We start from the raw sequence: 27,928 nt of genomic DNA, 5'->3' as shown, positions 1-27,928 counted from the left end.
AAGTCACAATTCTGAGATACCATAGTGCGTTTTTTTTTACTCCCTGGCGGAAACGGGCTTCCATAGGTTCTCAGTGCTGCGAAGCAAAAGCAATCTCTGGAAAATCAGACAAATTATTATCAGATCATGTCAAAAGCTGATCAGTATTTATTTACTGGGAAGCAAAGAAATGGTTGTATTACACATTTTAATATGACATGCAATTACACATGAAAAATGGTAAAATTATTTTCATTGCGGTACGTGTTGATAGAACAGCCCCCTCGATAAAAGAAAGTGTGGACGGACGTGTCGCATGTTCCGTACTCTGTCTGACAGCGAGTTTAACACACTGTCCTCTGAAATTAGAAACTAATTGAACAATAAATGAATCTGAGCAAATTTTACACGTGTGGGTGATTTAATTCTGTCGAAATTGCGTGGAACTCCTCTGCTGAGGTCAGATACACACGGGAAAGTGTTCAGGCGGCTTCACGGAGTCCCGCCTCAGACTGGAAGCAGGTTCTAATTAGACGCTGAGAACAATCCGGGTCTCTGTATGTAATTGATTGTGTTGATTGAGCGGTAGTGTGACCATGTGTGTGGTAGCATAGTCCTGCTAGTATAAAAACCTATTCACCGTGTTCACACTTTATGCTCTCTTGCTTCAACACAGTTTGGTGGTTTACTTGTCTTACTTCTGTAGCAGTTTAGCGGGACGTCAATTTGGCAATGCGCTCGTTTCTCTTTGTGCTGTGCCTGTACGCAGGGGCCGGTGTCACACCCTCTGCAGCCAGAGGGCGCTCCTTCTCTGTCCTGTCCCTAGTTTCTGGTCTGCTGTCCTTCCTGTCCCTCTCTTTCCCTTGGGCTATATATTTCCGGGTCTTGCACTCTGTCCTCCCTCAGCATTGATGTTCGGATGTCCTGAGACCCGCCTAGCACCAGGGCGCCCTACGTCCGCTCCCTGAGGGCATAGGTTTCTATACGGCATTCCTGAACTCTTTGCACTAATGAGCCCGGGCCTTTTTCCCATCTCGCCGCTATGCATATGGGTCTTTTTCCGCTCTCCTGCTCCCCACGGTTAGTCCCTTTGGACGTCCGTGACAGATGGGCTCCCCGCACTGATCTCCGCTGGGTCTCTCGGGGAATTAGCGCTCCAGGCCGACCTCCCGGCTCCTGAAGACGCAGCCCAGTCGGAGGACTTGAGCCTGGCAGATGCGCCCTCCGAAGACCTGTCTGCAAGCGAGAACGACTCGCAGTCCTTGGCTCCTGACTTTCGCCGCCTTCCCGTGTCAAGAGATGCGTACTCGCCCTACTTCGACAAGGAGAAGATGAAGCCCGAAGCCGGCAGCCGCCCCTCACCCGCCTACATCAAGAGCTTCCTGTTTCCTCCCCAGCGAGGGCGGCAGCCGGCTCGCCCTGCCATCGGGGGCACCCGAGGAGTGGCTGTGTGGTGTGACTCCAGCAGGATGTACGTGAGGGTCAGTCGGCTCCTGTTCGGCTTCAGCTGTCGGCCATCGGAGGTGACCTTGGGCAACTGCAGCGCCAGCCGAACCACACGCAGTTACTTCTACTTCATCTACGGGCTTCACGAGTGCGGCACCGAGCGATCGGTAAGCGGTTCTTCATCTACAGGCAGTGTATCGATGTGAGCTGTAGGGCCAGTGTCGGGGTTGCCTTTCCTGGGAATATCCCTTCCTCTGTGACTTTGCAGGTTGTCCAGGGCCGCCTGGTGTACTCCAACACTCTCCGCTATGCCCCGCCCTCCTCCAGTGCACCTGTGCATCGCTTCATTCCCTTCTCTGTGCCTGTCAAGTGCTCCTACAACAGGTAGGCAGGGCTCTGCTGCTGCTGAGAAGCTGCTGGGAAAGTGTCCAGAAGCCCCTCATCCCCTCTGTCCTGCAGGTTCCACTACTCCTACAAGGTTGGCTATGTCCCCACGTGGGCCAGGAGAAGGACCTTCTTCAAGGACCTGAAGAACAAACACAGCTTTGTGCTGCTCACCACCAACTGTAAGCTCCTTGAGTGAGTGGCTCCTCCTGCCTGCAGGGGGTGCTGTGTGCAGGTGTAATGCTGCCTCTCTCTTTCTCCAGCCCACTGGGTCCGGGTTTCTCCTAAGGATGAGTACTTCCTGGGTCAGCCCATGTACTTCCAGGCCACTGCCTACTTTGCCACAGCGGAGCAGAGGCTGTACATCCACTCGTGTTACGTAACGGAGAAACCGGACCAGCACTCCCAGCCCCGTTTCCCCGTGATCCACAACTTGGGGTACGGCCCCTTCTGGGAGGGGAGGTGGGCAGGAGCCCCGAGAGCCTGCAGGGGTTCATCCTTGTCCTTGTCCCCAGGTGCATGGTGGACAGCAAGGCAGATGGCTGCCTGTCCAGGTTTGTCCCCTCCAAGCAGAAGGATGTGCTCCGCTTCACAATTGATGCCTTCCTCGAGGAAGAAGAAGCTGTCCAGGAAGGTACTGCTCTCAAAGGCTGCTCAGCCTTCTTGCTGTACTGATCGATTGTCTGCTTTTTCATCCATGATCTAGATGTGAACCAGACTGTGGCAGCTGTAGTGCCTAGAGCTGCCAGCTTGCCTTCACTGATGGCAGAAGGTCCTTCTCTGTCCATCTATTGGCCTTGATCCCTTAATGCTGTGACCTTCCCTCTTGCAGCATGAAGTGACTGAGCTGTACATGCACTTTGTCATGGCTGTGGCTCCTGCTAAAGCAACACCAGGGACCAAGTCCTGCACCTACAACAGGGAGGCGAAGGGGTACTTCTGCAAGGAGCCTGCTGAGGGTGCTCTGGGACATGCCAGGTGGAGGCCTCACCTGTCCTCCTCTCCTCCAGGTGGGAGGAGCTGTATGGTGACCATGAGGTCTGTGCCTGCTGTGAGTCCAGGTGTGCTGGCAGTTGGAATGAAGGTGGGTCTGGTTCTCTATCCCTTGTGGATGCATCTCTGCTCAAGAGACAACCATGCTTGGACAACTGAGGAATGATCCCATGCTGGACAAAGAGACTGTTTAGATGAGTAGCATCACTGTGGGACTCTGGGTATAGCAGATCCCTCACTCCTGGGTGCTGCTTGTCCACAGGTACCAGGAGCCTGGTGACCAGCAGTCGGGTGGCTGTGGCACCAGTAGAAGCTCCTCTGGATGTGGGAGCTGACTGGACTGAGGATGAGGAAGGAGACCCTCGGAGCTCCAGTGAAGATGCTGAGAGCACCAGTGAGGATGTGGAGGGAGCAGATGACTTTGGAGATGTTGGCCAGTGGACAGGTAGGGTCTGGCAGGAGGAGCTCCTGTAGGGGTGGTGTCCTGCAGTTCAGCTGGATTGTTCTCCTTCCTCCCCAGGTGCCTGAATGAAGGCTCCAGCCTGGCCCTTGTGACTCTCCTGCCTCCACTTGCCTTGTAATGGCAACATCTCAATAAAGCTGTGAAAGACCCTTCTGCCTGCCCTTGTTTCTTTATGGTTTGAATGGGGTGGAGGAATTCAAGGGAAGTATTTGTGGGGGTTCCCCTTTCAAGAATGCTTCCCGTATTGCTGCCAATGAGGACTGAAAATGGCTGGAGTAATAAAGCGTTGTACTGGGGGAAGATAGCCGCACTATTCCTTGGGCAGGTCATTGTGACTTTTTTTACTGGGGGAGAGACAGAGGTGTTCAATATACTGGCAGTCCTCCTGTTTCCTAGAGGGGTAGTGCTTATGGAGTGTGAGTTGCTACTGTAGTGCCCGGTAAGAGTGAGATCTGATGTCCTATTCTAGGCTGCACAAACTGACTAAAAGAAACACAAGGAAGGGATTGTCAACAGGGGCTTGGTGTAAAGTAGGCCTTCCCTTCCTTAGCAGAGGAACAATTCTGGTGCCCAAACATCAGTGAATAAAGGTACAGTTAGAATCTTGGAGGTCTTGTCTTATGGGTGTTGGTTTCACAGTATTGGACAGTCACGGGAAGTATTCAGATTGAAACTGGAGATCCCAGTACTTGATCCGGAAGACAAGTGTTCACAACCACCTCTACCAGCAGCACAGACTGTGTAGATTGAGACTGAATGCTTACTACACAAAGCCTCTCCACTGTTTCAGTGTCCCATGTCATGAATTTCAAGTAAATTCTAGTCTTCCTTTGTGACTACCTATAATTTGCACAAATCCTGCTGGCCCACTAACACTGTTAATTTTTAGCCCTACTGCAATGCCCTATTAAAGTTTCAAGGATTTAGGATAAACTATTTTATATAATGGTTCCAAAGGTGGCTTCGCAAAGTACTTGAAACAATTACAATAAGAATACACAGGATAAAACAATTCCAATAGACAGAGGAGACCATGGATGGTGGTACTAAGGAAAGTAGAAGCAGAGGGGTAAAGAATGGAACCAGTTCAGTAAAGGCTCTTCTACAGAACAAGGTGTTGAGTCTGAATTTGAAGGAGTTTAGGGAAGGTGACTCTGGTATCCTTGGGGTGAGAGTTCCAGAGCATGGGGGCATAACAGGAGAAGGCCTTGTCACTCATACAGTGTAGATGGGCGTGGGGGACAGTTAGGAGACCAGAATAAGAAGAGCGAAGGTTCTGAGGTGGGGAGTAGGGTGATAATAGATCAAACTGCTACTGAGGTGCAACTGAAATGTGACGGCATGTTCTACAATTTATGCAAGAAAGGGTAATGTTAAGCTTTTATGGACCGTTGGTACAACAGCAGTGCTCAAGGATTCATTTCTAATATTGAGGACAATGGGTTATATACCCATCGTTCTTACCAAAGGATCAGAGACCTTTTGCTATATAAAAAGACTCCTTTCCACCACTAATTTATACAGGTTTGGTTCATTTGGGTTTTATCAGTTAAACATTTAAGTGAAGTCATTGTCCTGCTCGCGGCCGAGCCCGACACACGGTACCGTCTGGTTTCTGTCGCTGGGCGCTCACCCTGCGGTCCATATGGGTCCTAATGCCCCAGTATATGGTAGTGCCAATTTCCCTAAGGAAACAAATACTCCACATTAGTCTGAATGCCACATTCTTCATTGGTCCCATTACATCACAGAAAAACAAAACTACTCACTCTTTAATCTCGTCTATTCCAAGACGCACCGAATATCACAGTCTTCTTTTAACACGCGTGCTGTGATTCCTCTATGTAGCAGAAATGACAACCGAGGAGCCGAGAGATTATTTCAGCATTTCGCGTCTGAACGGAAAACACAAACGACTAACTTGGAATGACTTGCTTTTGACGCTTTTCAAAGCGTTCTTTGTGCAAGACGACTGCGCCACCAAGCAAACTACATAAATATGAGAAAACACGCAAGAGAGTTGTCACTCAGAGTGTCGAAGGGTCGATGTATACTGGGGCTCAGTTGAAATGCAACGTCAGGACTTTTCCGAATTATGTCACACGAAGAGAGCACAGCCCTTTCCGCCCTGCCGCGTGTGTCTCGGTAACTCGCTGTGATCGTATAGTGGTCAGTACTTTGCGTTGTGGCCGCAACAACCCCGGTTCGAATCCGGGTCACGGCAGAATAGGGGCGTCTGCTTTTACTACTCGCACGAATGAAGGCAAAAAAAAGCCAATCGACGTGAATGAACGGCGCTTTACAGAGGAGTACTGCCTGACTGGATCGTTGATGAACGACAGAGGCCACTCCGACCTCTTCTCGGTTTTCTTCAATGACTTACTAAGGATCTTCTTCACATTCGCCCATGCAGGGGAAGCCAGTTACACCAAAGCAAACGCAGGAAAGTGCATTTCAAGCAGAGACCAGGAGGGACTTGTTTACACCGAGAGTGGGCGGAGAATGGAACAATGCGCCCAGCCCTGTTGCTGGAGCCGATTCTTGATGAGTTCTTGGGCTCACTAAGAAGCCCCCGCTGGATGCTAATCTTTCTGTTGTTCTTGCAGGTCCTGCGCTGCTTTTGAGCCGACAGAGCTCGACCTGGTCTGTCGGCACAGCCCAATTGCGAATAATCGGCTCCGCGTACAGAAGGAACGAGCGTTTGGTACAAGAGTGCACGAAGGCACCGGAAATACATTGGGAACAAATGACCGGTCGCTCAAGACCTCTGTGAAGTACAGGAGCGTGCAAAACGAGGCTGTTTCCGCCCGGTCTCGAACCGGGGACCTTTCGCGTGTTAGGCGAACGTGATAGCCGCTACACTACGGAAACCTGTAGGGACTGCTGCTGGTGTCTCGCTTGCGTTTCGGGCTGAGAAAGGGACGCGTCACTTTAGGCAGGTGGCGCTGGAGAGAGGAACAAAGGGCGCGATGAAACAAAATGCCGAAACCCGGGATCGAACCAGGGACCTTTAGATCTTCAGTCTAACGCTCTCCCAACTGAGCTATTTCGGCAGTTCGCAAAGCCCACAGCCACCTGCTCCAGCCTTCCTGTGTTGTGGCATGAGCGCACCAAGAGTAGCGGGAGAGTGTTGCAGGAACGTCACTCAGAAGGAAAGCCACCCAGCTGCGCCCTCTGAGCTCTGTCCAGCGCATCTTCCTCGCATGGACTCCTGCCTGCGACGGGCAGGAAACAATTAGCAAGAACAGAACGACACCCCATGGGTGTCTCATGACCGCACCTTAGGTTGTGACACGTGCAGGTGTGAGGGGTTGCCGGGCTACTTTGGAGCAGAGCTTGGGCGGAGGGGGGGCGGGAAAGCAGACAAAGAGGTGACACCTCAAGGTCTGCACGATCACAGCTCTCCGCCGCCCCAGGCTTCCGCTCGATAAGCTACTGGACACACCCGCCCCTCCTCACACAGACCGTGGAAAAGCCCCCGAGTGGGAGGGCTCGCTCTTCCTCCCAGGAGCTCTTGGACACGACGCCCAGACAGGGCGCGGGGAGCCGCCGCCTGCAAACACGGCTCCAGGCAGGACTCCACTCCGCAGGAGCCGCAGAGCAGAGGAGATGAGGGCAGCTTAGCTCCTGTGCAGAGACCTGAGCTGTTGTTGCTGTGGATGCTGTCTTTTCTGCACTCGGGGTAGGAGTGAATGTTGAGTTGCCCTTAGAAATGAAGCAGAGCACTTCAACGGCACGGGTGTGTGTGTGTGTGCGCCCTGGTGATTCTGGGAGACAGATCGAACCTGGGCTAAAAGAGAGGGGGCTAAGCCCTCTTCCATTTGCTAGTTCAAAGTTGTACAACCCATTTGTATCTGCTAGGCGGCGCAGTCGTCGTGCACAAAGAACACTTTGAAAAGCGTCAAAGGCAAGTCATTCCGAGTTGGTCGTTTGTGTTTTCCGTTCAGACGCGAAATGCTGACATGATCTCTCGGCTCCTCGGTTGTCATTTCTGCTCCGTAAAGGGATCACAGCACGCGTCGGCTTCCATCATGCTGGGTCGGGACACGATGCTGGGGGTTGGAGAGAGCGATGTCTTCCTCGTTAGTATAGTGGCAAGTATCCCTGCCTGTCACGCGGGAGACTGGGGTTCGATTCCCTGACGGGGAGTAGCTTTTCTTTCACCTCCTTAGAGAAATGACTGCCTTTCACTTCTCTGTTTTCTTTCACAGCGTCGTGCACCTTTTCATTGCTCTCCCTTTCAGAGCCTCCGCACGGCACACAACTCGACATCAGGAAGCACATTGAAGTGAAAGCAGGAAGCGCTGCGACATGCACTGTGCAGATCCCGCCACACTAAGAGGTGGGTGGGTCTGTTCGATGCACAAAGAACGCTTTGAGAAGCGTCAAAGGCAAGTCATTCCGAGTTGGTCGTTTGTGTTTTCCGTTCAGACGCGAAATGCTGAAATGATCTCTCGGCTCCTCGGTTGTCATTTCTGCTCCGTAAAGGAATCACAGCACGCGTCGGCTTCCAGCACGGTGGGTCGGGACACGATGCCGGGGGTCGGAGAGAGCGATGTCTTCCTCGTTAGTATAGGACCTGTCACCTGTCCCCACCTGTCACGCGGGAGACTGGGGTGCATCAGGACGCGCCTTGAAGTGAAAGCAGGATGCGCTGTGACATGCACTGTGCAGATCCCGCCACACTAAGAGGTGGGTCCAGTGGGTCTGTTCGATCACAGCGCTAGGCGAATCCCCAATCCCCTTTTGTGCCTGGCGACAAAAGATGTCTGTTTCCGCCCGGTTTCGAACCGGGGACCTTTCGCGTGTGAGGCGAACGTGATAACCACTACACTACGGAAACGGTGGTAAGACGTGCCCAGCGGCCCAGCCCTGAGCTTCGCCAATGCGATTCAGCTGCTTCCAGTGCCTTTATTGGAGTGCGCTGATGGACCGTGCTCTCTCTCCAGAGACCAGCACGCCTGTCATGGACGGAGCAGGAAAGGCGGCGCCACATTCTACAGCCCTCTCCACGCAATCGACGAAATCGGGCTACTGAAGTGGAGAAAATCGCCTCTCCAGAAAGTGCAAATATCATCTTGGAGACTAAAAATCCTATTGCCGAAGGTCAGCCCTGTCTACCAGAGTAACCCTCCCACAGCGATGATCAGCTCGTCTCACACGCGAGAAGTTTCGGTTGGAAACAAGCGCCCCCTCTTCTCGCACGTTTTGCACGTTCGAGTAGTTTTAATGCGGCTCTTTCGTACACGGTGCTGATCTTTTGGAAAGGAGGAGGCAAAACCGAGTGGAACCGCCTGGGTGAAAACCAGGAACCCTAACCGCTAGACTATATGGCAGCGAACAACCATGCTGTTCCCGGCATCATGCAAGCAAACTACATAAATATGAGAAAACACGCAAGAGAGTTGTCACTCAGAGTGTCGAAGGGTCGATGTATACTGGGGCTCAGTTGAAATGCAACGTCAGGACTTTTCCGAATTATGTCACACGAAGAGAGCACAGTCCTTTCCGCGTGTGTCTCGGTAACTTGCTGTGATCGTATAGTGGTCAGTACTTTGCGTTGTGGCCGCAACAACCCCGGTTCGAATCCGGGTCACGGCAGAATAGGGGCGTCTGCTTTTACTACTCGCACGAATGAAGGCAAAAAAAAAGCCAATCGACGTGAACGAACGGCGCTTTACAGAGGAGTACTGCCTGACTGGATCGTTGATGAACGACAGAAGCCACTCCGACCTCTTCTCGGTTTTCTTCAATGACTTACTAAGGATCTTCTTCACATTCGCCCATGCAGGGGAAGCCAGTTACACCAAAGCAAACGCAGGAAAGTGCATTTCAAGCAGAGACCAGGAGGGACTTGTTTACACCGAGAGTGGGCGGAGAATGGAACAATGCGCCCAGCCCTGTTGCTGGAGCCGATTCTTGATGAGCTCTTGGGCTCACTAAGAGGCCCCCGCTGGATGCTAATCTTTCTGTTGTTCTTGCAGGTCCTGCGCTGCTTTTGAGCCGACAGAGCTCGACCTGGTCTGTCGGCACAGCCCAATTGCAAATGATCGGCTCCGCGTACAGAAGGAACGTGTGTTTGGTACAAGAGTGCACGAAGGCACCGGAAATACATTGGGAACAAATGACCGGTCGCTCAAGACCTCTGTGAAGTACAGGAGCGTGCAAAACGAGGCTGTTTCCGCCCGGTCTCGAACCGGGGACCTTTCGCGTGTTAGGCGAACGTGATAGCCGCTACACTACGGAAACCTGCAGGGACCGCTCCTGGTGTCTCGCTTGCGTTTCGGGCTGAGAAAGGGACGCGTCACTTTAGGCAGGGGGCGCTGGAGAGAGGAACAAAGGGCGCGATGAAACAAAATACCGAAACCCGGGATCTTTAGATCTTCAGTCTAACGCTCTCCCAACTGAGCTATTTCGGCGGTGCGCAAAGCCCACAGCCACCTGCTCCAGCCTTCCTGTGTTGTGGCATGAGCGCACCAAGAGTAGCGGGAGAGTGTTGCAGGAACGTCACTCAGAAGGAAAGCCACCCAGCTGCGCCCTCTGAGCTCTGTCCAGCGCATCTTCCTCGCATGGACTCCTGCCTGCGACGGGCAGGAAACAATTAGCAAGAACAGAACGACACCCCATGGGTGTCTCATGACCGCACCTTAGGTTGTGACACGTGCAGGTGTGAGGGGTTGCCGGGCTACTTTGGAGCAGAGCTTGGGCGGAGGGGGGGCGGGAAAGCAGACAAAGAGGTGACACCTCAAGGTCTGCACGATCACAGCTCTCCGCCGCCCCAGGCTTCCGCTCGATAAGCTACTGGACACACCCGCCCCTCCTCACACAGACCGTGGAAAAGCCCCCGAGTGGGAGGGCTCTCTCTTCCTCCCAGGAGCTCTTGGACACGACGCACAGACAGGGCGCGGGGAGCCGCAGCCTGCAAACACGGCTCCAGGCAGGACTCCACTCCGCAGGAGCCGCAGAGCAGAGGAGATGAGGGCAGCTTAGCTCCTGTGCAGAGACCTGAGCTGTTGTTGCTGTGGATGCTGTCTTTTCTGCACTCGGGGTAGGACATCAGGAAGCACATTGAAGCGCTGCGACATGCACTGTACAGATCCCGCCACTACTGGGCCCGATTTCCCCGGATCGAAACCGGGCGGAAACAGGCCCGTTTCGTTTGTTGCCACGCACACTGTTTAGGGATTCGCCTAGCGCTGTGATCGAAAAGACCCACTCACCTCTTAGTGTGGCGGGTCTGCACAGTGGATGTCGCAGCGCATCCTGCTTTCACTTCAATGCATGTCCTGATGAACCCTGGTCTCCCGGGTGACAGGTGGGGATACTTGCCACTATACTAACGAGGAAGACATCGCTCTCTGCTTAGTGTGCAAAACACTTACTTGCAGCATTGTGGGTGCTGTGGTTTAAATGCTATTGGTTTGTGAACAGAATACCCCTATCCCAGTACATTGTGCCACATTAAATAAACACACGAGAAAAAGAGATTCAGAACGCAAAGCTGTGTCAGTGTTCTGTGTAAAAAATCGGTTTGAACATCATGGGAGCTGTGTTTAATAAGCTGCTGAGTAAAGAATATTTTAATCTTCTTGCTGTCAGTAGTATTTTGCATATAGTTGACTCTTACCTGAATGAAAACAGGACGTAAAGGAAGGGTTTCAGAATTCAGTCAAAGCTTTATTCCCGTGCTTACAGTCTGGGTAATTGGAGACTGCACAGTTATGCTTCCTATGGTCATATACGGGTTTTTCGCATGAAGCCGTATTGAACAGTATTTCTCGCGTTGTGAACTTGTGTATACAGCGGTCCCCCGGGTTCCAGTTAGTGCGTAATTACTCATCGATGAAAAACCGGAGGTTTAAAAAAAGATAATTAGCTCACTGATACTTTGATGTAGAGGCTGTGGAAATATCCACGTCGTGGTCTTTAAAATGCATTTGGTTTGAAGGCGTTCTGTGCTTCCGTTGCGAAGATATGGACAAAAGAATATTCGTGCTTGGTCCAAAAAAAATGTAATATAAATGAAAAAGTAAAGGCTGAGAAAGCATTCACAATGTATTTTATGCACAAAGCAGGTATTCTCGCGATTCTAAGAGGTTTCGTGTAAACGCTACAGGCGTGCCAAAATCGTTTTCGAACTTCAAGCTAACTTTACCCCGGTCTGGTACCATAGGTCACGTACAGTAGCTTAAAATCCCAATCATGTTTTTTTTCCTATCTTGTGGTACATAACGTACCATTTCGGACTATCACAAAGGGCTTGATTTCGTTAAATGCATGTATTCATTTCCTTTCTGGAAAACTTGTATTTCAAGAAATTCACACAGCTTGCGAGAAATTAAATTCAATTCTTGATTATCAGTGCAGAAGAAATATTGCCAGCTGGCAAAAAAATATTTTTTTTTAACCGGAAAGTTGTGATGTGAGACACGAATCCACCATTCCGTCTGTGTGGCGCATTCGGTTGTTAACTGAAAAGTCGGTGGTTTGAGTCCACCAAAGGACGGGTTTCTGTTGCGATGTAAACATTGTCTTCGCAAAGGTCGATTGGATTTCTCAGCGAAACCTTTACCATTTTAATATTTGCAGGAAATGCGAGTGCTTAACACGTGTCAGAATCACCGGGAAATGTCCAGTTACTGTATGCCCAACATCGCAACTCCCCAGAAAACCATATTCACCCAAGAAAAGAGTTGAAGGATCTGATGAGGTTAGTTATGAAAGTTATGAAAGGAAGTTGATGTGGAGCTGTTAGCCGTAAAAACTCCTTAATGTCCTTAATGTCTTTGATGTCATCAGCGATAAACTGCATTCAGCAAAGATAAAAAGAAAATTATCTTTGCTTACTGCCCTGTCTTTCGGACACCTGAAGAAGGCTCCACAGCCGAAACATTGTGATTCTTTTCTTCTCTTTTCAGCTGGAATAGTCCTTTACTTGTTCCTTTGCAGCCTACGCATGCTGACGCAGCTACCCACCCGATATCTAACATTCTATAATCACAACTATGAATGTCCACTTTGGGTATTTTTTCCATGATTATTTATTATTATTATTATTTATTCTGTCATTGAAGCATATTTTATGTCATACTGAAGTGTCATAATCACTGAAAAAATATTTTTTTTCATTTAGAAAGTAAGAAAATGATAAATCACTAGGAATTGCATTTAGCCTGTTCTGATCTAGATTTTCTATATACTTTAACATGCCATGTTCACAATGTCACAACTCATAAATGAAACAGTGAAGTGTTGTAATTACAAATGTACATAGTGCCGGGACATTGAGATGTTTTGGTAATGAGTAAGGAGGGACATGCAATGTTCACAGGGTCAAATTTATAAAACGCTACAGTAAAATTTCTTGTATTTCGGGATTATGAGAGCCTGTTACATTGTGTCTCACACCTCAGTGTCAGAATTTTGAGACATTTTTATAACCAGGGGTAGGTTCATAGCAATAAGCAGAAAGTGCGATCATCCTTTGCTCATCCTCGGTTAACCATATATTCTCATATGCCATGTTCTGAATGTCCCATTTAAAACTGCTATATTAAAATTAAGACTTTTTATGATCAGAAGGCAAGGTTGTGGTAAATATGCATAAAGTGAAAGTGAACTTATGTTTTGCCTTTGTCTTGTTATTGTGAGTTTTGAAAATTGGTTTTCAATTTTCTGAAATGTGTTTCACACAAAAATGCAATTTGGATAGTCACTACTTATATATTCCCCTTTACTGAGGATATGTACAGTAATCCATCCCGATTAGTACTTTTAAAAATTACTTTAGAGAGCCATCAGAAAGGGAATGAAAACTTGCATTAAACAAAATCAAGCTGCATGTAATCATCCATAGTGATACATTTTGTAAGACAAGACAGGAAGAAAGACACTGCTGGGATTTGAGCGCAGAATCTCCTGTTTAATAGGAAAACACTTTAACCAAATCAGCCAAGATGCTGTCAGAGTATTAACATCATGTCTGCATCAGTGATTACAGCTGACTATCGCTGGAGGACAGTGAAGTCAGCCTGCATAATGAGGGGGAAGAGACTGACCTCTGTGATGCACTATAGAGTAACACTAACCTTCTATCCAACTGTTCTATGCTGCATTCTATCCTAGTGGTAAATATTGGTTTCCGTGCGTGTAATATTGTGAGAATGTGTAGAATGTTGTGATCCTTTTCCCCCAGTGTCACCCAAATTGATACACTGTGCTTTGGCAATTCTTCAGGCGATATTGTTTAGAGGAGCTCAGTTGAATTACTTTGCGTATATAAAGTATTTATTTTCCCTTTAATCCTTTAAAACATATTACATTTTCAAAACATTGTATCTTTCTTTCTACTAATTGTAGCGGCAATGCTTGTTAATAAGACAGAATTAAGTGTTGCTGTGCTTTCCCAAATGAGGCCCCATCTCTCTCTTCATCTCTGTGGTGCAGCCACAGAGAAGCTATTCAGGCAGGCTGATTTAAAGATGTTTTCTTTTGATAAGGGACAGCTCCCAAATGGGGATGCATTTAGCTAAGCCTGGCTATCATGATCAATGGGCATCCATTGGCGCCTATCTGTCTAGGGAGTGCCAGATGGACATCTGGACTGCATTCCTAAGTGTCAGGAGTAAGTGACTCATATCTCACCTTGATCAACCAATCAGGGACTGGTAGGGCAGAGTAACCCACGTGGGTCTCTGATGCCCATGAAACTTTCATCCAATGAACGAGCTGAAGTTCCTCCAGGTAAAAACAGGCAACACAGAGCTCCAAGACTATTCTAAAGGGAATTCAAAGGAGAATTCCAGGGCTGTGAGATAATTCCAGGGCGGGACGGCCCAGGAGCAGAAAGGCTCCCAAGGGCAGAACATTCTCGCAGCGCGCCTCCTGACCATCCTGAGACTCAGCCTGGACCACCACGGAACGGCCAGTGTGTCCAAGTGCCAGAACTTTCCTTTGTTCTAAGAGTCGAGAGCGGAGGTTGCCAGAGAGTAACCAGAGGATCCACCCGAGGTTAGCACCAGCAGCAGGCCTGGTGAAAAGGTCAGAACTGTGGACAGCTGAATTACTATTCAGAACTAGCGCTTCATCAGGAACGAACTGGTCTTCTTCCTGACCTGCTGGGACTCACAGTCATCTTTTCTCCTGTGCACAAACTTCGCTAGTTTCAGCCCAAACTAACTAGCCAGTATTCAGAGAGCATCAGCAGCGCACCGTCACAAGCCGCACAGCACAGCCTGGCACGGAGCCAGAGAGTGTGGATTGGACAGCAACAAGCCTGCAACTGTTTCTTTGTGCCCGCAGGAGATCTGAATCCCCAGAGATCGGAAGAGTATTCAACTTCACTGCATTACTGCTCCAGAATTCTATTGTTATCCCAACCAGTTGATATCAATGTAATTCCTAAGAGTTATGTACTTGTTTTGAGTATCTAATGCAGAAGTTGTAACCAAGTTAAATTACGAAACGGTCTAAATGAATGATATACCGAACGTATGTCCTCTTGATATGTGTAACTCTTTGTAACTGAATGAATATATATCTTTTGTATTCTGATAACCCTTAGGATAAGATCTGTTTGGTTTACATGCATATTATATATATTAATGAATGTATCCTCGTGTATTAGTACCTGTGTGTGCGTTGTTTGAGTTATCTCGCATGGTTGGATTCTGAGACCATTAAAAGAATCAATTTTGTGATTAACTGCCACAATTAATAATTGTCCCAGTAAATGCACAAACCCCTACAGAACTGGTGCCTCGTGAGAGCACACTACAACAGTGTGTGATCTCCTGTCCCAGCCTGAGGAGCAGACACCGAACCTGTCTCTCAATAATAATAATACAGTGTGTGATCTCCTCTCCCAGCATGAGGGACAGACACCGAGCCTGTCTCTCAATTATAATAATACAGTGCGTGATCTCCTATCCCAGCCTGAAGAACAGACAGTGACCCTGTCTCTCAATAATAATAATACAGTGTGTGATCTCCTGTCCCAGCCTGAGGAGCAGACAGCGAGCCTGTTTCTCAATAATAATAGAACAGTGTGTGATCTCCAGTCCCAGCCTGAGGAACAAACAGTGAGCCTGTCTCTAAATAATAATAATAAAGTGTGTGATCTCCTGTCCCAGCCTGGGGAACACTGAGCCTGTCTCTCAATAATAATAGTACAGTGTGTGATCTCCTGTCCCAGCCTGAGGAACAGACAGCGAGCCTGTCTCTCAATAATAATAATAATACAGTGTGTGACCTCCTGTCCCAGCTTGGGGAACAGGGAGCCAGACTCTCAATAATAATAACAGTGAGGAACAGTGAGTTTATCTGTCAATAATAATAATACAATGTGATCTCCTGTCCCAGCCTGAGGAACAGTGAGCTTGTCTCTCAATAATAATAATACAGTGTGTGATCTCCTGTCCCAGCCTGAGGAACAGACAGTGAACCTGTCTCTCAATAATAATAATACAGTGTGTGATCTCCTGTCCCAGCCTGGGGAACAGACAGTAAACCTATCTCTCAATAATAATAATCCAGTGTGGAATGTCCTGTCCCAGTCTGGGGAACAAACAGTGAGCATGTCTCTCACTAATAATAGAACAGTGTGTGATCTCCAGTCCCAGCCTGAGGAAAAGTGAGCTTGTCTCTCAATAATACAAATACAGTGTGTGATCTCGTGTCCCAGTCTGAGGAACAGACAGTGAGCCTGTATCTCAGTAATAATAATAATACAGTGTGTTACCTCCTGTCCCAGCCTGAGGAAGAGACAGTGAGCCTGCCTCTCAATATTAATAATACAGTGTGTGATCTCCTGTCCCAGCCTGGGGAACAGAGAGTAAACCTATCTCTCAATAATAATAATCCAGTGTGTGAGCTCCTTTCTTAGCCTGAGGAACAGACAGTGATCCTGTCTCTCAATAATAATAATCCAGTGTGGGATGTCCTGTCCCAGTCTGAGGAACAAAAAGTGTGCTTGTCTCTCAATAATAATAGATCAGTGTGTGATCTCCTGACCCAGCCTGGGGGGCACGGAGGCTGTCTCTCAATAATAATAATACAGTGTGTGATCTCCTGTCCCAGCCTGGGGAACAGAGAGTAAACCTATCTCTCAATAATAATAATCCAGTGTGTGAGCTCCTTTCTTAGCCTGAGGAACAGACAGTGATCCTGTCTCTCAATAATAATAATCCAGTAAGGGATGTCCTGTCCCAGTCTGAGGAACAAAAAGTGTGCTTGTCTCTCAATAATAATAGATCAGTGTGTGATCTCCTGACCCAGCCTGGGGGGCACGGAGGCTGTCTCTCAATAATAATAATACAGTGTGTCATCTCCTGTTCCAGCCTGAGGAACAGTGAGCTTGTCTCTCAAAAATAATAATACAATGTGATCTCCTGCCCCAGCCTGAAGAACAGACAGTGAGCCTGTCTCTCAGAAATAATAATACAGTGTGTGATCTCCTGTCCCAGCCTGAGGAACAGACGGTGAACCTGTCTCTCAATAATAATAATACAGCGTGAGACCTCCTTTCCCAGCCTAAGGAAGAGACAGTGAGCCTGTCTCTCAATAATAATGATACAGTGTGGGATCTCCTGCCCCAGCCTGGGGAACAGACAGTGATCCTGTCTCTCAATAATAATACTCCAGTGTGGAATGTCCTATCCCAGTGTAGCGGCAATGCTTGTTAATAAGACAGAATTAAGTGTTTCAGTGCTTTCCCAAATGAGGCCTCATCTCTCTGTTCATCTCTGTGGTGCAGCCACAGAGAAACTATTCATGCAGGCTGATTTAAAGATGCTGAAAAAAAGAAGAAAGAGAACACAACGTTTCGGCCGTGGAGCCTTCTTCAGGTGTGAGAGAGACAGGGCAGTAGGCAAAGGTAAAGTAGCGGGAGAACAAAGGTTGAGAGGGAGGAGGAGTGAGAGGCGGGAGCAGGGGACAGAAAGAGAGGCCAATCAAGAGGTGTGAAGTCAGAATGGGTGCAGAGAGGTGTGAAATGAAACTTCCAATGAATGGAGAAAATTTAAAAGAACAGTAATCTGTCGTTAAGGGAAGGGAGAATGTGTGATCCTAGCTGCATTCTCCCTTCCCTTAACGACAGATTACTGTTCTTTTAAATTTTCTCCATTCATTGGAAGTTTCATTTCACACCTCTCTGCACCCATTCTGACTTCACACCTCTTGATTGGCCTCTCTTTCTGTCCCCTGCTCCCGCCTCTCACTCCTCCTCCCTCTCAACCTTTGTTCTCCCGCTACTTTACCTTTGCCTACTGCCCTGTCTCTCTCACACCTGAAGAAGGCTCCACGGCCGAAACGTTGTGTTCTCTTTCTTCTTTTTTTCAGCATGGAATAAACCTATTACTTGTTCCTTTGGAGCCTACGCATGCTGACGCAGCTACCCACCTGATTTAAAGATGTTTTCTTTTGATAAGGGACAGCTCCCAAAGGGGGGTGCACTTAGCTAAGCCTGGCTATCATGATCAATAGGCATCCATTGGCGCCTATCTGTCTAGGGAGTGCCAGATGGACATCTGGATTGCATTCCTAAGTGTCAGGAGTAAGTGACTCATATCTCACCTTGATCAACCAATCAGGGACTGGTAGGGCCGAGTAACCCACGTGGGACTCTGATGCCCATGGAACTTTCAGCCAATCAACGAGCTGAAGTTCTTCCAGGTAAAAACAGGCAACACAGAGAGCCTTAAGTGTAGAATTCTGTGGACTTTTCTAAAGGGAATTCAAAGGAGAATTCCAGGGCAGGACGGCCCAGGAGCAGAAGGCTCCCAAGGGCAGGACATTCTCGCAGCGCGCCTCCTGACCATCCAGAGACTCAACCCGGACAACCACGGAACGGCCAGTGTGTCCGAGTGCCAGAACTTTCCTTTGTTCTAAGAGTCGAGAGCGGAGGTTGCCAGAGAGTAACCAGAGGATCCACCCGAGGTTAGCACCAGCAGCAGGCCTGGTGAAAAGGTCAGAACTGTGGACATCTGAATTACTATTCAGAACTAGCGCTTCATCAGGAACGAACTGGTCTTCTTCCTGACCTGCTGGGACTCACAGTCATCTTTTCTCCTGTGCACAAACTTCGCTAATTTCAGCCAAAACTAACTAGCCAGTATTCAGAGAGCATCAGCAGCGCACCGTCACAAGCCGCACAGCACAGCCTGGCACCGAGCCAGAGAGCGCAGATTGGACAGCAACAGCCTGCAACTGTTTCTTTGTGCCCGCAGGAGATCTGAATCCCCAGAGATTGGATGAGTATTCAACTTCACTGCATTACTGCTCGAGAATTCAATTGTTATCCCAACAAGAGTTATGTACTTGTTTTGAGTATCTAATGTAGAAGTTATAACCAAGTTCAATTACGAAACGGTCTAAATGAATGATATACTGAATGTATGTCCTCTTGATATATGTAACTCTTTGTAACTGACTGAATATATATCTTTTGTATTCTGATAACCCTCTCGATAAGATCTGTTTATATGCATATTCTATGTATTAATAAATGTATCCTCGTGTATTAGTACCTGTGTGTGCGTTGTTTGAGTTATATTGCATGGTTGGATTCTAAAGCCATCAAAAGAATCAATTTTGTGATTTACTGCTACAATTAATAATTGTCCAAGTAAATGCCCAAACCCTACAGAAGCATGCAAGAAAATGTGATCATTACCTATTGAATTTCCCACCGGCGTGGAGTTTGAATTCACAACCATGAGACTCAGTGTTCAAGAGTCACAGAAGAGGTCAGCCTGGTCTTCAGTTTGCCAACGATAAGCTCCGGCAGTGCTCCTCTGTAAAGCAGATTGTTCGGATCGGTTATGTGGGACGGCACTTCGATACTAAGATCGTTTGCAGCACACGCATGGTTTCCCCCTTCACGCAAAAAACATAGACGAAGGAAACTCTCTTGTCTTGGGCTGCTGACTCCCGGATTTAAAGCGCTCTGGGAGCCAGCTATGTCTCTAACAAGCACACTATAAAGACAGGAATTACACTTTGCTCACGTCACGCATGGAATGGCGAGGCTACTTGTTCCAATATTATCTAGTCTCACCTCATATGGTGCCGATTCCTGGTTTTCATTTAAGAAAGAGCACTGCAAACACCGTAAACAGTGCAAAACGTGTGATGAAAGAAGTCTTTTCCCCCCTTTGTCTAAAGCGGAACACAGCGGAGTCATGCCGAGGGTTGTGAGATCAAGATTTCAGTGGAGCACTGTCGTCTACGTCTTTAGCTACATGAGTTGGACATCCTCTTGTACAGGGAAAGCAGATTGAGATCCTCTGACATGAAAAGTGACAGATAAAAGCTATTTCTCATCCTTTCTCTTAGTGGTGGAACTATCGCATGTAAATGAGGCAACTTGCAAGGCGAGCAGGCTCGGTGCACACCGAACGCAGATGTCTCAGAGCAGTAGAGACGTGTCCAAGTGGCTGTCAAAGGACAGCACTTTGCCGGCGCCGTGGCTTAGTTGGCTAAAGCGCCTGTCTAGTAAACAGGAGATCCTGGGTCCGATTCCCAGCGGTGCCTTTCTTCCTGTCTTACTGTACAGAATTTATCCTTATGGGCAAATCCCATGCCTTTTAATTCAGGTGAATGCAAGTGTCCGTTTCCTTTCTGGAACAACTTGTTTTGAAAGAAATCTATACAGCTTGCGAAAGATGAAACACAAATCTTGCTTATCAGTGAAGAAGAGGTACTCCCAGCAGGCCAGCTAATACCAGCAAAAATTTTTTTTCACCCTAACCCAGAGAATGGAGAAAAGCGAGGCGCCTGTGGCTCTGCAGTGTAATCAGTTCGCGAGTTCGGCGGTTAGCTGAAAGAGTGGTAAATGGAGCTCGCCCCAGCCCGTCCTTATTCTTTTAAAGAGGATAAAAAATTAACTTCGCCGCCATTACTACCAGCTTTAAAAGACACGGAAAAAAACACACTACAGATGACTTTTCTGGAACCGAAGCAGAGATTCCTTTACAACCAACTGATAAAGCTCAGCCAGTGAATACTGTTAACAGAATGTGAAAGCACGATCAACTTTGTAACTGCAACCACAGGAAAAACAGCAAGAAGCAGGCTCCATTCCCCATTTAAATCTGTCGTGCGAGGCATGCTTTTTGCACGCATGAAGTAAATCCCACGATTGCTTTTGAACTTGGACAAAGTACTTCCAAAGGAGCGCTATGCGCAAAGATTTAACAAGCTCAACCCCCGCCGACGATTTGGTGTGAAGAAGCAGAACATTCAAGTTTCACAGACAGAAGCAGCACGCCAGCACAGCCAACATTAAAACGGAGGGCACACTACGATTTGCATTGACACAAAAGTGATCTGGGCAGACATCGTTCCCTACATAACGCAAAAAGTGGCAAAGCGCTTTTGGGTTGAGAGGACGCAAGAAGGTTTTTGTTTTGTGCCTTGATGTCAAGCTGAGAAAGTATCTTTAAACACTTTGCTTAGTTTCTCGAGAGACTGCCAAAAAGCAGTTCCCTCCCTTTCGTCTGAAGCCAGCTGAAAGGGGGTCTCGACAGAAGCACCTGGCAGCGGTGGGATTCGAACCCACGCCCCCGAAGAGACTGGAGCCTTAATCCAGCGCCTTAGACCGCTCGGCCACGCTACCCGCCGTGCACTGTTTCTTTGTCTCATTACTTGCCCGGAGGAAGCCGGGTGGGTTTTGCTCTTGTCGCCCGACTTAGTGGCGTTATGACCGTGGAACTGACTGCACCTGCTTTTTCTGAGATGCTTCCCCTCTCATGGCGAGATCTCGACTTCTTTAACACCTCTGGATAAAGATCTTCTGTGGAGCAGGTTTCAGACCTCTGCGTACAGCACCCTTGATGTCATTTTATTTTTACAGCAGCCGCATCCGGAAAGTTGTGTCTTTTACGTTTTATTTGAACAACAAAACTACATACAATACAAACAAGAGCACATATAACGTATCAAGAAAATCGTCAGGGGCACATGCTATAATACAATTACACTTTATGAAAAACGATTACACAAGGTAAATAAAGATAAGGTCCGCCCAGCTTGTTCTTACATTTCGAAAGAGTCCGTAAATACCCCTTTACGTCTATTTTGAACTGTTCAAATGTAGGACTCTTCCCAGACCATTTCACTTTATACCACATTCCTAAACGAGGATGCTTCTCCTGTTTTAGAACTATTTTGGGCGGTATGGCTTATACAGCACACCCACAGTATTCTAATGGTGGACTGCAGATCTGTGCTATAGTTCAGTCGAATTCAAAGGATCCAGCAATCGTACTGGATTTGTCTGGGATTCTGAAATGTCTCTTGCAAAAGTATTTGGGTTTGCTTGAACCTTTGATAAAAAAAGTGATCTGATCTGAGACTACCCAGCTTACAATCTCTGAGGTAGTTGTCACTAAACTCGGACGTGATGTGGCACACATGTGCCATGTGCCTTTACTTTTGTAAAAAACTGGTATCGGGAAAAGTTTCTTAATATTTCTTTTGATTAGCATGCAAGAAAATGTGATCATTACCTATGGAATTTCCCGCCAGCGTGGAGCTTGAATTCACAACCTAGAAACTCAGTGTTCAAGAGTCACAGAAGAGGTCAGCCTGGTCTTCAGTTTGCCAACGATAAGCTCCGGCAGTGCTCCTCTGTAAAGCAGATTGTTGGGATCGGTTATGTGGGACGGCACTTCGATACTAAGATCGTTTGCAGCACACGCATGGTTTCCCCCTTCACCCAAAAAACATAGACGAAGGAAACTCTCTTGTCTTGGGCTGCTGACTCCCGGATTTAAAGCGCTCTGGGTGCCAGCTATGTCTCTAACAAGCACACTATAAAGACAGGAATTACACTTTGCTCACGTCACGCATGGAATGGCGAGGCTACTTGTTCCAATATTATCTAGTCTCACCTCATATGGTGCCGATTCCTGGTTTTCATTTAAGAAAGAGCACTGCAAACACCGTAAACAGTGCAAAACGTGTGATGAAAGAAGTCTTTTCCCCCCTTTGTCTAAAGCGGAACACAGCGGAGTCATGCCGAGGGTTGTGAGATCAAGATTTCAGTGGAGCACTGTCGTCTACGTCTTAAGCTACATGAGTTGGACATCCTCTTGTACAGGGAAAGCAGATTGAGATCCTCTGACATGAAAAGTGACAGATAAAAGCCATTTCTCATCCTTTCTCTTAGTGGTGGAACTATCGCATGTAAATGAGGCAACTTGCAAGGCGAGCAGGCTCGGTGCACACCGAACGCAGATGTCTCAGAGCAGTAGAGACGTGTCCAAGTGGCTGTCAAAGGACAGCACTTTGCCGGCGCCGTGGCTTAGTTGGCTAAAGCGCCTGTCTAGTAAACAGGAGATCCTGGGTCCGATTCCCAGCGGTGCCTTTCTTCCTGTCTTACTGTACAGAATTTATCCTTATGGGCAAATCCCATGCCTTTTAATTCAGGTGAATGCAAGTGTCCGTTTCCTTTCTGGAACAACTTGTTTTGAAAGAAATCTATACAGCTTGCGAAAGATGAAACACAAATCTTGCTTATCAGTGAAGAAGAGGAACTCCCAGCAGGCCAGCTAATACCAGCAAAGTTTTTTTTCACCCTAACCCAGAGAATGGAGAAAAGCGAGGCGCCCGTGGCTCTGCAGTGTAATCAGTTCGCGAGTTCGGCGGTTAGCTGAAAGAGTGGTAAATGGAGCTCGCCCCAGCCCGTCCTTATTCTTTTAAAGAGGATAAAAAATTAACTTCGCCGCCATTACTACCAGCTTTAAAAGACTGCCATGGGCACGGAAAAAAACACACTACAGATGACTTTTCTGGAACCGAAGCAGAGATTCCTTTACGAACCAACTGATAAAGCTCAGCCAGTGAATACTGTTAACAGAATGTGAAAGCACAATCAACTTTGTAACTGCAACCACAGGAAAAACAGCAAGAAGCAGGCTCCATTCCCCATTTAAATCTGTCGTGCGAGGCATGCTTTTTGCACGCATGAAGTAAATCCCACGATTGCTTTTGAACTTGGACAAAGTACTTCCAAAGGAGCGCTATGCACAAAGATTTAACAAGCTCAACCCCCGCCGACGATTTGGTGTGAAGAAGCAGAACATTCAAGTTTCACAGACAGAAGCAGCACGCCAGCACAGCCAACATTAAAACGGAGGGCACACTACGATTTGCATTGACACAAAAGTGATCTGGGCAGACATCGTTCCCTGCATAACGCAAAAAATGGCAAAGCGCTTTTGGGTTGAGAAGACGCAAGAAGGTTTTTGTTTTGTGCCTTGATGTCAAGCTGAGAAAGTATCTTTAAACACTTTGCTTAGTTTCTCGAGAGACTGCCAAAAAGCAGTTCCCTCCCTTTCATCTGAAGCCAGCTGAAAGGGGGTCTCGACAGAAGCACCTGGAAGCGGTGGGATTCAAACCCACGCCCCTGAAGAGACTGGAGCCTTAATCCAGTGCCTTAGACCACTCGGCCACACTACCCGCAGCATGCTGTCTCTTTATCTCATTACTTGCCTGGAGGAAGCCGGGTGGGTTTTGCTCTTGTCGCCCGACTTAGTGGCGTTATGACCGTGGAACCGACTGCACCTGCTTTTTCTGAGATGCTTCCCCTCTCATGGCGAGATCTCGACTTCTTTAACACCTCTGGATAAAGATCTTCTGTGGAGCAGGTTTCAGACCTCTGCGTACAGCACCCTTGATGTCATTTTATTTTTACAGCAGCCGCATCTGGAAAGTTGTGTCTTTTACGTTTTATTTGAACAACAAAACTACATACAATACAAACAAGAGCACATATAACGTATCAAGAAAACCATCAAGGGGACATGCTATAATACAATTACACTTTATGAAAAACGATTACACAAAGGTATTCGGGTTTGCTTGAACCTTTAAAAAAAAGTGATCTGAAACTACCCAGCTTACAATCTCTGAGGTAGTTGTCACTAAACTCGGACGTAATGTGTGTAATTGTGTCGAAACCCAAAACAGTAACATATTTAAGAGTAAATGCCTCCTAATAGCTAGCAAGCGCTCCTAGTTAGTAAAGTTGTTTGTGTCCCTGCCAGTCACGCGGGAAACCGGGGTTTGATTGCCGACGGGGAGACAGCTAGTTTTTTTTATGACCAGATTCCAGTCTTTAATGCTGTGTGTGAGAGTTTACGTAACTTTCCTTTTCTCACATTTTCTGACGACTATTCCGAAGGAGCGCCCTGTCAACTCCTAATACTTTTCAAAAATCTGCCTGCATGTTTGATTAGTTTTGTTTTACTTAGAAAATGTTCAATATCGATCATAACTAAAGAAAATTATGATCAGAAACAAAAACAAAATGTTGAAGATGCAACTCGATCTTGAATCAGAGCTGGGTGACATGGGCTAACTTGTCCTGCACTGATCAGACTAATTGAAATGGTCTGATTCAGAGCCTGTGCAGCTTGTACTAATACAACAACGCCAGTATTGAACCCTCAGCACCATACTGACTACTGAGCACAAGTTCAGCTGCTCTCCAGCTTTGTTACGCATGTTTTTTTATTGCAAATGGAGCTGATCTCCAGACAGTACAGTGTTAGTCAGCAGCCTCTACTAGTAATACATCGCCCCTGTCCAAAATCTCTAGGTAAAAAAAACACATTTTATACATTTGTCTGTTTAAAGATATAATCTCTTTAAAAAAGACAAAGGGTTTGTGTGTCAATTGTTTCGAATTAATTTCGAACGCAAAGAAAAGTAGTTTTCTTCCAAGAAATCACACATTTGTCGCATCCTCCATACTATACTTCTCTCTTGTAGTAGTAAAGCATTTTGATTTAAACTGAACAATATATTAAATGTTTCATCTATACACTTACGATTAACATAGGCAGCCTTGAACGGATTGCGGAAATCAAATATACAGATGGATTCAGAGTGTGCTTTCCAACTTTTGTGTAACATTTTCCTTTGATAGGGCCGAGTTGTTTTTAAAATCTGGATTAAATAAAAAGGAGTGACGTCAGTGTAAAACAGCTTTCCTTCATGGGGAACAACAGTTGTGTTCCATATTTCTAATTATTTTGGTTTCAAGATAGCAATTTAGTATGAAACATAAAAGCCAGCTGGATAAATCTGTTACACGTCATTTACAATGGTCTTTCAACTAATAGCCCGTGCAGGGATCAAACCCCAACTGTTGTTGCGAGTTGCATAAGGCTCTGCAACATGCAGATGAGAAACTAACCTCCGCTTCTTCATTATATACACAGTGAGCTATATTTGCGAGTCTACTGCCCCCTGCGGGCTCTGTATTTGATTGCGGTACAAGACCGGCCGTGGAGATAAAGTGAGACGGGTGTGTACATTAAAAGGCTCATAGGGTCCCTGGGAAGGCTCAAACCACCACCCTTTTTGTTAACAACCGAGCCACAAAGACTCATGTACAGCTTAACACTCCTCGGTCTCAGTGAAAGTGATACACTCCGTAAAATTTCTGGAGAATCATTTGTCAGTTTCCCTACGGGATTAATAAAGTATTATCTATCTCTCTTAAAGGAAAATCGCCAACAGTGGCCGATATCTATTGGAGTTTTTTTCATTCTATACTGCAATTTCTGAAGGGTACAGGCTTGGAGAATTGGACCTTATGGTGAAGGCTGCGGGCTCAGCAGCAGCAGAACCTGATCAGTATCGGTTGACTCCGATATACTTTGACAACTTAACTTCTGGATTTAGAGACATTTACCTTAGTGTCGGTATACTAAGATGTTTTGGTAACGAGGAAGGACGGACAAAGCAAATTGGCAGAATGTGTGCTATTTTGTTGACTACAAGTCCTCACATGCCAGAGGGTCAATATTAAAAAAAAACGTAACAGTATAATCTCTTGTACTTCACAATTTAATAGTGTCTGTTACATTGTGTCTCACACCTCAGTCTCAGAATTGTGAGACAAGTTTGTAATCAGGAGGGAGGGCAATAGCAATTCAGCAGAAATTGCATTCACCTTTTCCCAATGCATTTTCACATGCCATTTTCTCACATGCTCAGAGGGTCATATTTTTAAAATGGTATCATAAAATGTCCTGAAGTTCAGGATTTTGACAGTCTGTATATTGTGTCTCACACCTTGATGTCAGAAATATGAGATGATTTTAAAATCAGGAGGGAGGGCCCTAGAATATAGCAAACATTGCATTGCATTGACAATGTATTCTCTCGTGCCATGTTCAGAGGGTCGTATTTAAAAAACGGTACAGTAAAATGTCCTGAAGTTCAGGATTTTGATAGTCTTTTCCATTGTCTCTCACACATCTGTGTCAGAATTTTTAGACATTTTCATAACCAGGAGGTAGGTTCGATCACCCTCTGTTCATCCTCAGTTAACCATATAGTCTCATATGCCATGTTCTAAATGTCCCATTTAAAACTGCTATATTAAAATTTCTTGTAAAATGCAAGAGTTTGAGACTTTTTATGATCAGAAGGCAAGGTCGTGGAAAATATGCAGGAAGTGCCAGTGAATTTACATTTTGCCTTTGTCTTATTTACTCGTGGTATAACATGCCAGTTTGTTTTATTGTGAGTTGTGTTTCTGAAATGTGTTTCATACAAAAATGCAATTTGGACAGTCTCTACTTACATATTCCCCTTTACTGAGGAAATGTACAATAATACATCCGGAGAAGTATTTTTAAAAATGACTGTAGAGAGCCATCTACAGGCGAAAGACGACATAACATCACAGCAGTCGCATTTAAGATGGAACGAAAAACACAAAGCAGCAGCTGGCGAATAAGAAGCCAACTTCAGCCTTGTTAATGCAATAGCATTAGGTGAGGTGGAAAAATATTTCTTGCTCTGAATCTTAACATTTTTATAGGAGGTGTTCTAGGACCTCTTGCCTCAGAAAAAAAACTGCCAGTACATCACTTATTTCTACTCCATCAATAGCAGCAGTGTTATCAGTACTGAGCCCTAAATGTAGGTCCTATCATCATATAAAAAGTCGAAAGTATCGACTGCATTCAACTGATAAAATGTATCTTCTATGAAAGTTATATCTTTATCCAAAATACATCGGAAACAAATTTGCACGTTTTTTGGGGGGGATCCTGAAGACTGAGACTCAAAACTTTTTTTTCCTTCTTTCCAGGAGGAAGGATTATTCAGATGCAAACATTGTCCCAAAATCGATGTACTCTTCAATGATATTCAAATCCTCAAATTCTTCATCTGAATGTCGATATTGAAATATGATATCGTACAAATTGTGGTTTTCTTTTTAAAGCAAATTTTATGCTTTAAATTAAATAAATTGTATTTATTATGAATGTGCCGGAATTTTTTCAGTACTTTAGAGGGTTCTGCCATTTTAGATGTTATGCTGTTCCTGTCTGATTTATCAAATGTGTCATTTAAATCTCCCGTCTTTTCTATATCAGCCTGAAGGCCTTGAAGTAAAGATTGCAATTCATCCAAAAATGCAATTCATCCAAAAAAAGTTTCCCACTGGTGATACATACAAGGAAATGAATGTACATTTTCCCCCCAAATCAACAAATTTAAAATCAAATAACTCCCTCATCTGCAGGTGGAGAGAATAATGTCAGAATAAATACAGGTTTAAAAGTCAGGAGCATTGATAGTCCTATTTTAAAATGACACTAAAATGCTCACAATATATTAAAAAGCTCTGTAAAATAA

The 27,928-nt window shown here is 46.4% G+C and overlaps 1 protein-coding gene, 1 long non-coding RNA gene and 10 other non-coding genes across 12 annotated transcripts; 6 read left to right on the top strand and 6 right to left on the bottom strand.

Moving 5' to 3' along the window:
* Positions 1 to 821: 821 nt before the first annotated feature.
* On the top strand, positions 822 to 2,521 carry LOC148663143 (zona pellucida sperm-binding protein 3-like). The gene is made up of 5 exons (XM_088630873.1): positions 822 to 1,592; positions 1,694 to 1,809; positions 1,885 to 1,991; positions 2,120 to 2,247; positions 2,516 to 2,521. The coding sequence occupies exons 1-5, from the start codon at positions 1,311 to 1,313 to the stop codon at positions 2,519 to 2,521; spliced, it is 639 nt and encodes a 212-aa protein (XP_088486999.1). The 5' UTR covers positions 822 to 1,310.
* A 547-nt stretch (positions 2,522 to 3,068) lies between these two features.
* On the top strand, positions 3,069 to 3,414 carry LOC148663142 (uncharacterized). Its single transcript, XR_015937131.1, has 2 exons — positions 3,069 to 3,247; positions 3,323 to 3,414. It is a non-coding gene; the product is annotated as an uncharacterized LOC148663142 (long non-coding RNA).
* A 2,003-nt stretch (positions 3,415 to 5,417) lies between these two features.
* trnah-gug (transfer RNA histidin (anticodon GUG)) lies at positions 5,418 to 5,489 on the top strand. The gene has a single exon. It is a non-coding gene; the product is annotated as a tRNA-His (tRNA).
* Positions 5,490 to 6,063: 574 nt separating this feature from the next.
* Positions 6,064 to 6,136, bottom strand: trnav-aac (transfer RNA valine (anticodon AAC)). The gene has a single exon. It is a non-coding gene; the product is annotated as a tRNA-Val (tRNA).
* Positions 6,137 to 6,245: 109 nt separating this feature from the next.
* trnaf-gaa (transfer RNA phenylalanine (anticodon GAA)) lies at positions 6,246 to 6,318 on the bottom strand. Its single transcript has one exon. It is a non-coding gene; the product is annotated as a tRNA-Phe (tRNA).
* A 1,717-nt stretch (positions 6,319 to 8,035) lies between these two features.
* Positions 8,036 to 8,108, bottom strand: trnav-cac (transfer RNA valine (anticodon CAC)). Its single transcript has one exon. It is a non-coding gene; the product is annotated as a tRNA-Val (tRNA).
* Positions 8,109 to 8,794: 686 nt separating this feature from the next.
* On the top strand, positions 8,795 to 8,866 carry trnah-gug (transfer RNA histidin (anticodon GUG)). Its single transcript has one exon. It is a non-coding gene; the product is annotated as a tRNA-His (tRNA).
* A 575-nt stretch (positions 8,867 to 9,441) lies between these two features.
* Positions 9,442 to 9,514, bottom strand: trnav-aac (transfer RNA valine (anticodon AAC)). Its single transcript has one exon. It is a non-coding gene; the product is annotated as a tRNA-Val (tRNA).
* Positions 9,515 to 19,721: 10,207 nt separating this feature from the next.
* Positions 19,722 to 19,795, top strand: trnat-agu (transfer RNA threonine (anticodon AGU)). Its single transcript has one exon. It is a non-coding gene; the product is annotated as a tRNA-Thr (tRNA).
* A 1,002-nt stretch (positions 19,796 to 20,797) lies between these two features.
* On the bottom strand, positions 20,798 to 20,879 carry trnal-aag (transfer RNA leucine (anticodon AAG)). Its single transcript has one exon. It is a non-coding gene; the product is annotated as a tRNA-Leu (tRNA).
* Positions 20,880 to 22,557: 1,678 nt separating this feature from the next.
* On the top strand, positions 22,558 to 22,631 carry trnat-agu (transfer RNA threonine (anticodon AGU)). Its single transcript has one exon. It is a non-coding gene; the product is annotated as a tRNA-Thr (tRNA).
* Positions 22,632 to 23,643: 1,012 nt separating this feature from the next.
* On the bottom strand, positions 23,644 to 23,725 carry trnal-aag (transfer RNA leucine (anticodon AAG)). Its single transcript has one exon. It is a non-coding gene; the product is annotated as a tRNA-Leu (tRNA).
* Positions 23,726 to 27,928: the final 4,203 nt, after the last annotated feature.

The sequence above is a fragment of the Lepisosteus platostomus genome, chromosome 5 (genome assembly GCF_059453375.1).
Source record: "Lepisosteus platostomus isolate fLepPlt1 chromosome 5, fLepPlt1.hap1, whole genome shotgun sequence".
In the NCBI taxonomy this organism is placed as follows: Eukaryota; Metazoa; Chordata; class Actinopteri; order Semionotiformes; family Lepisosteidae; genus Lepisosteus; species Lepisosteus platostomus.
The sequence above is the reverse complement of the archived record's forward strand: the minus strand, read 5'-3'. Positions and strand labels throughout refer to the sequence as shown.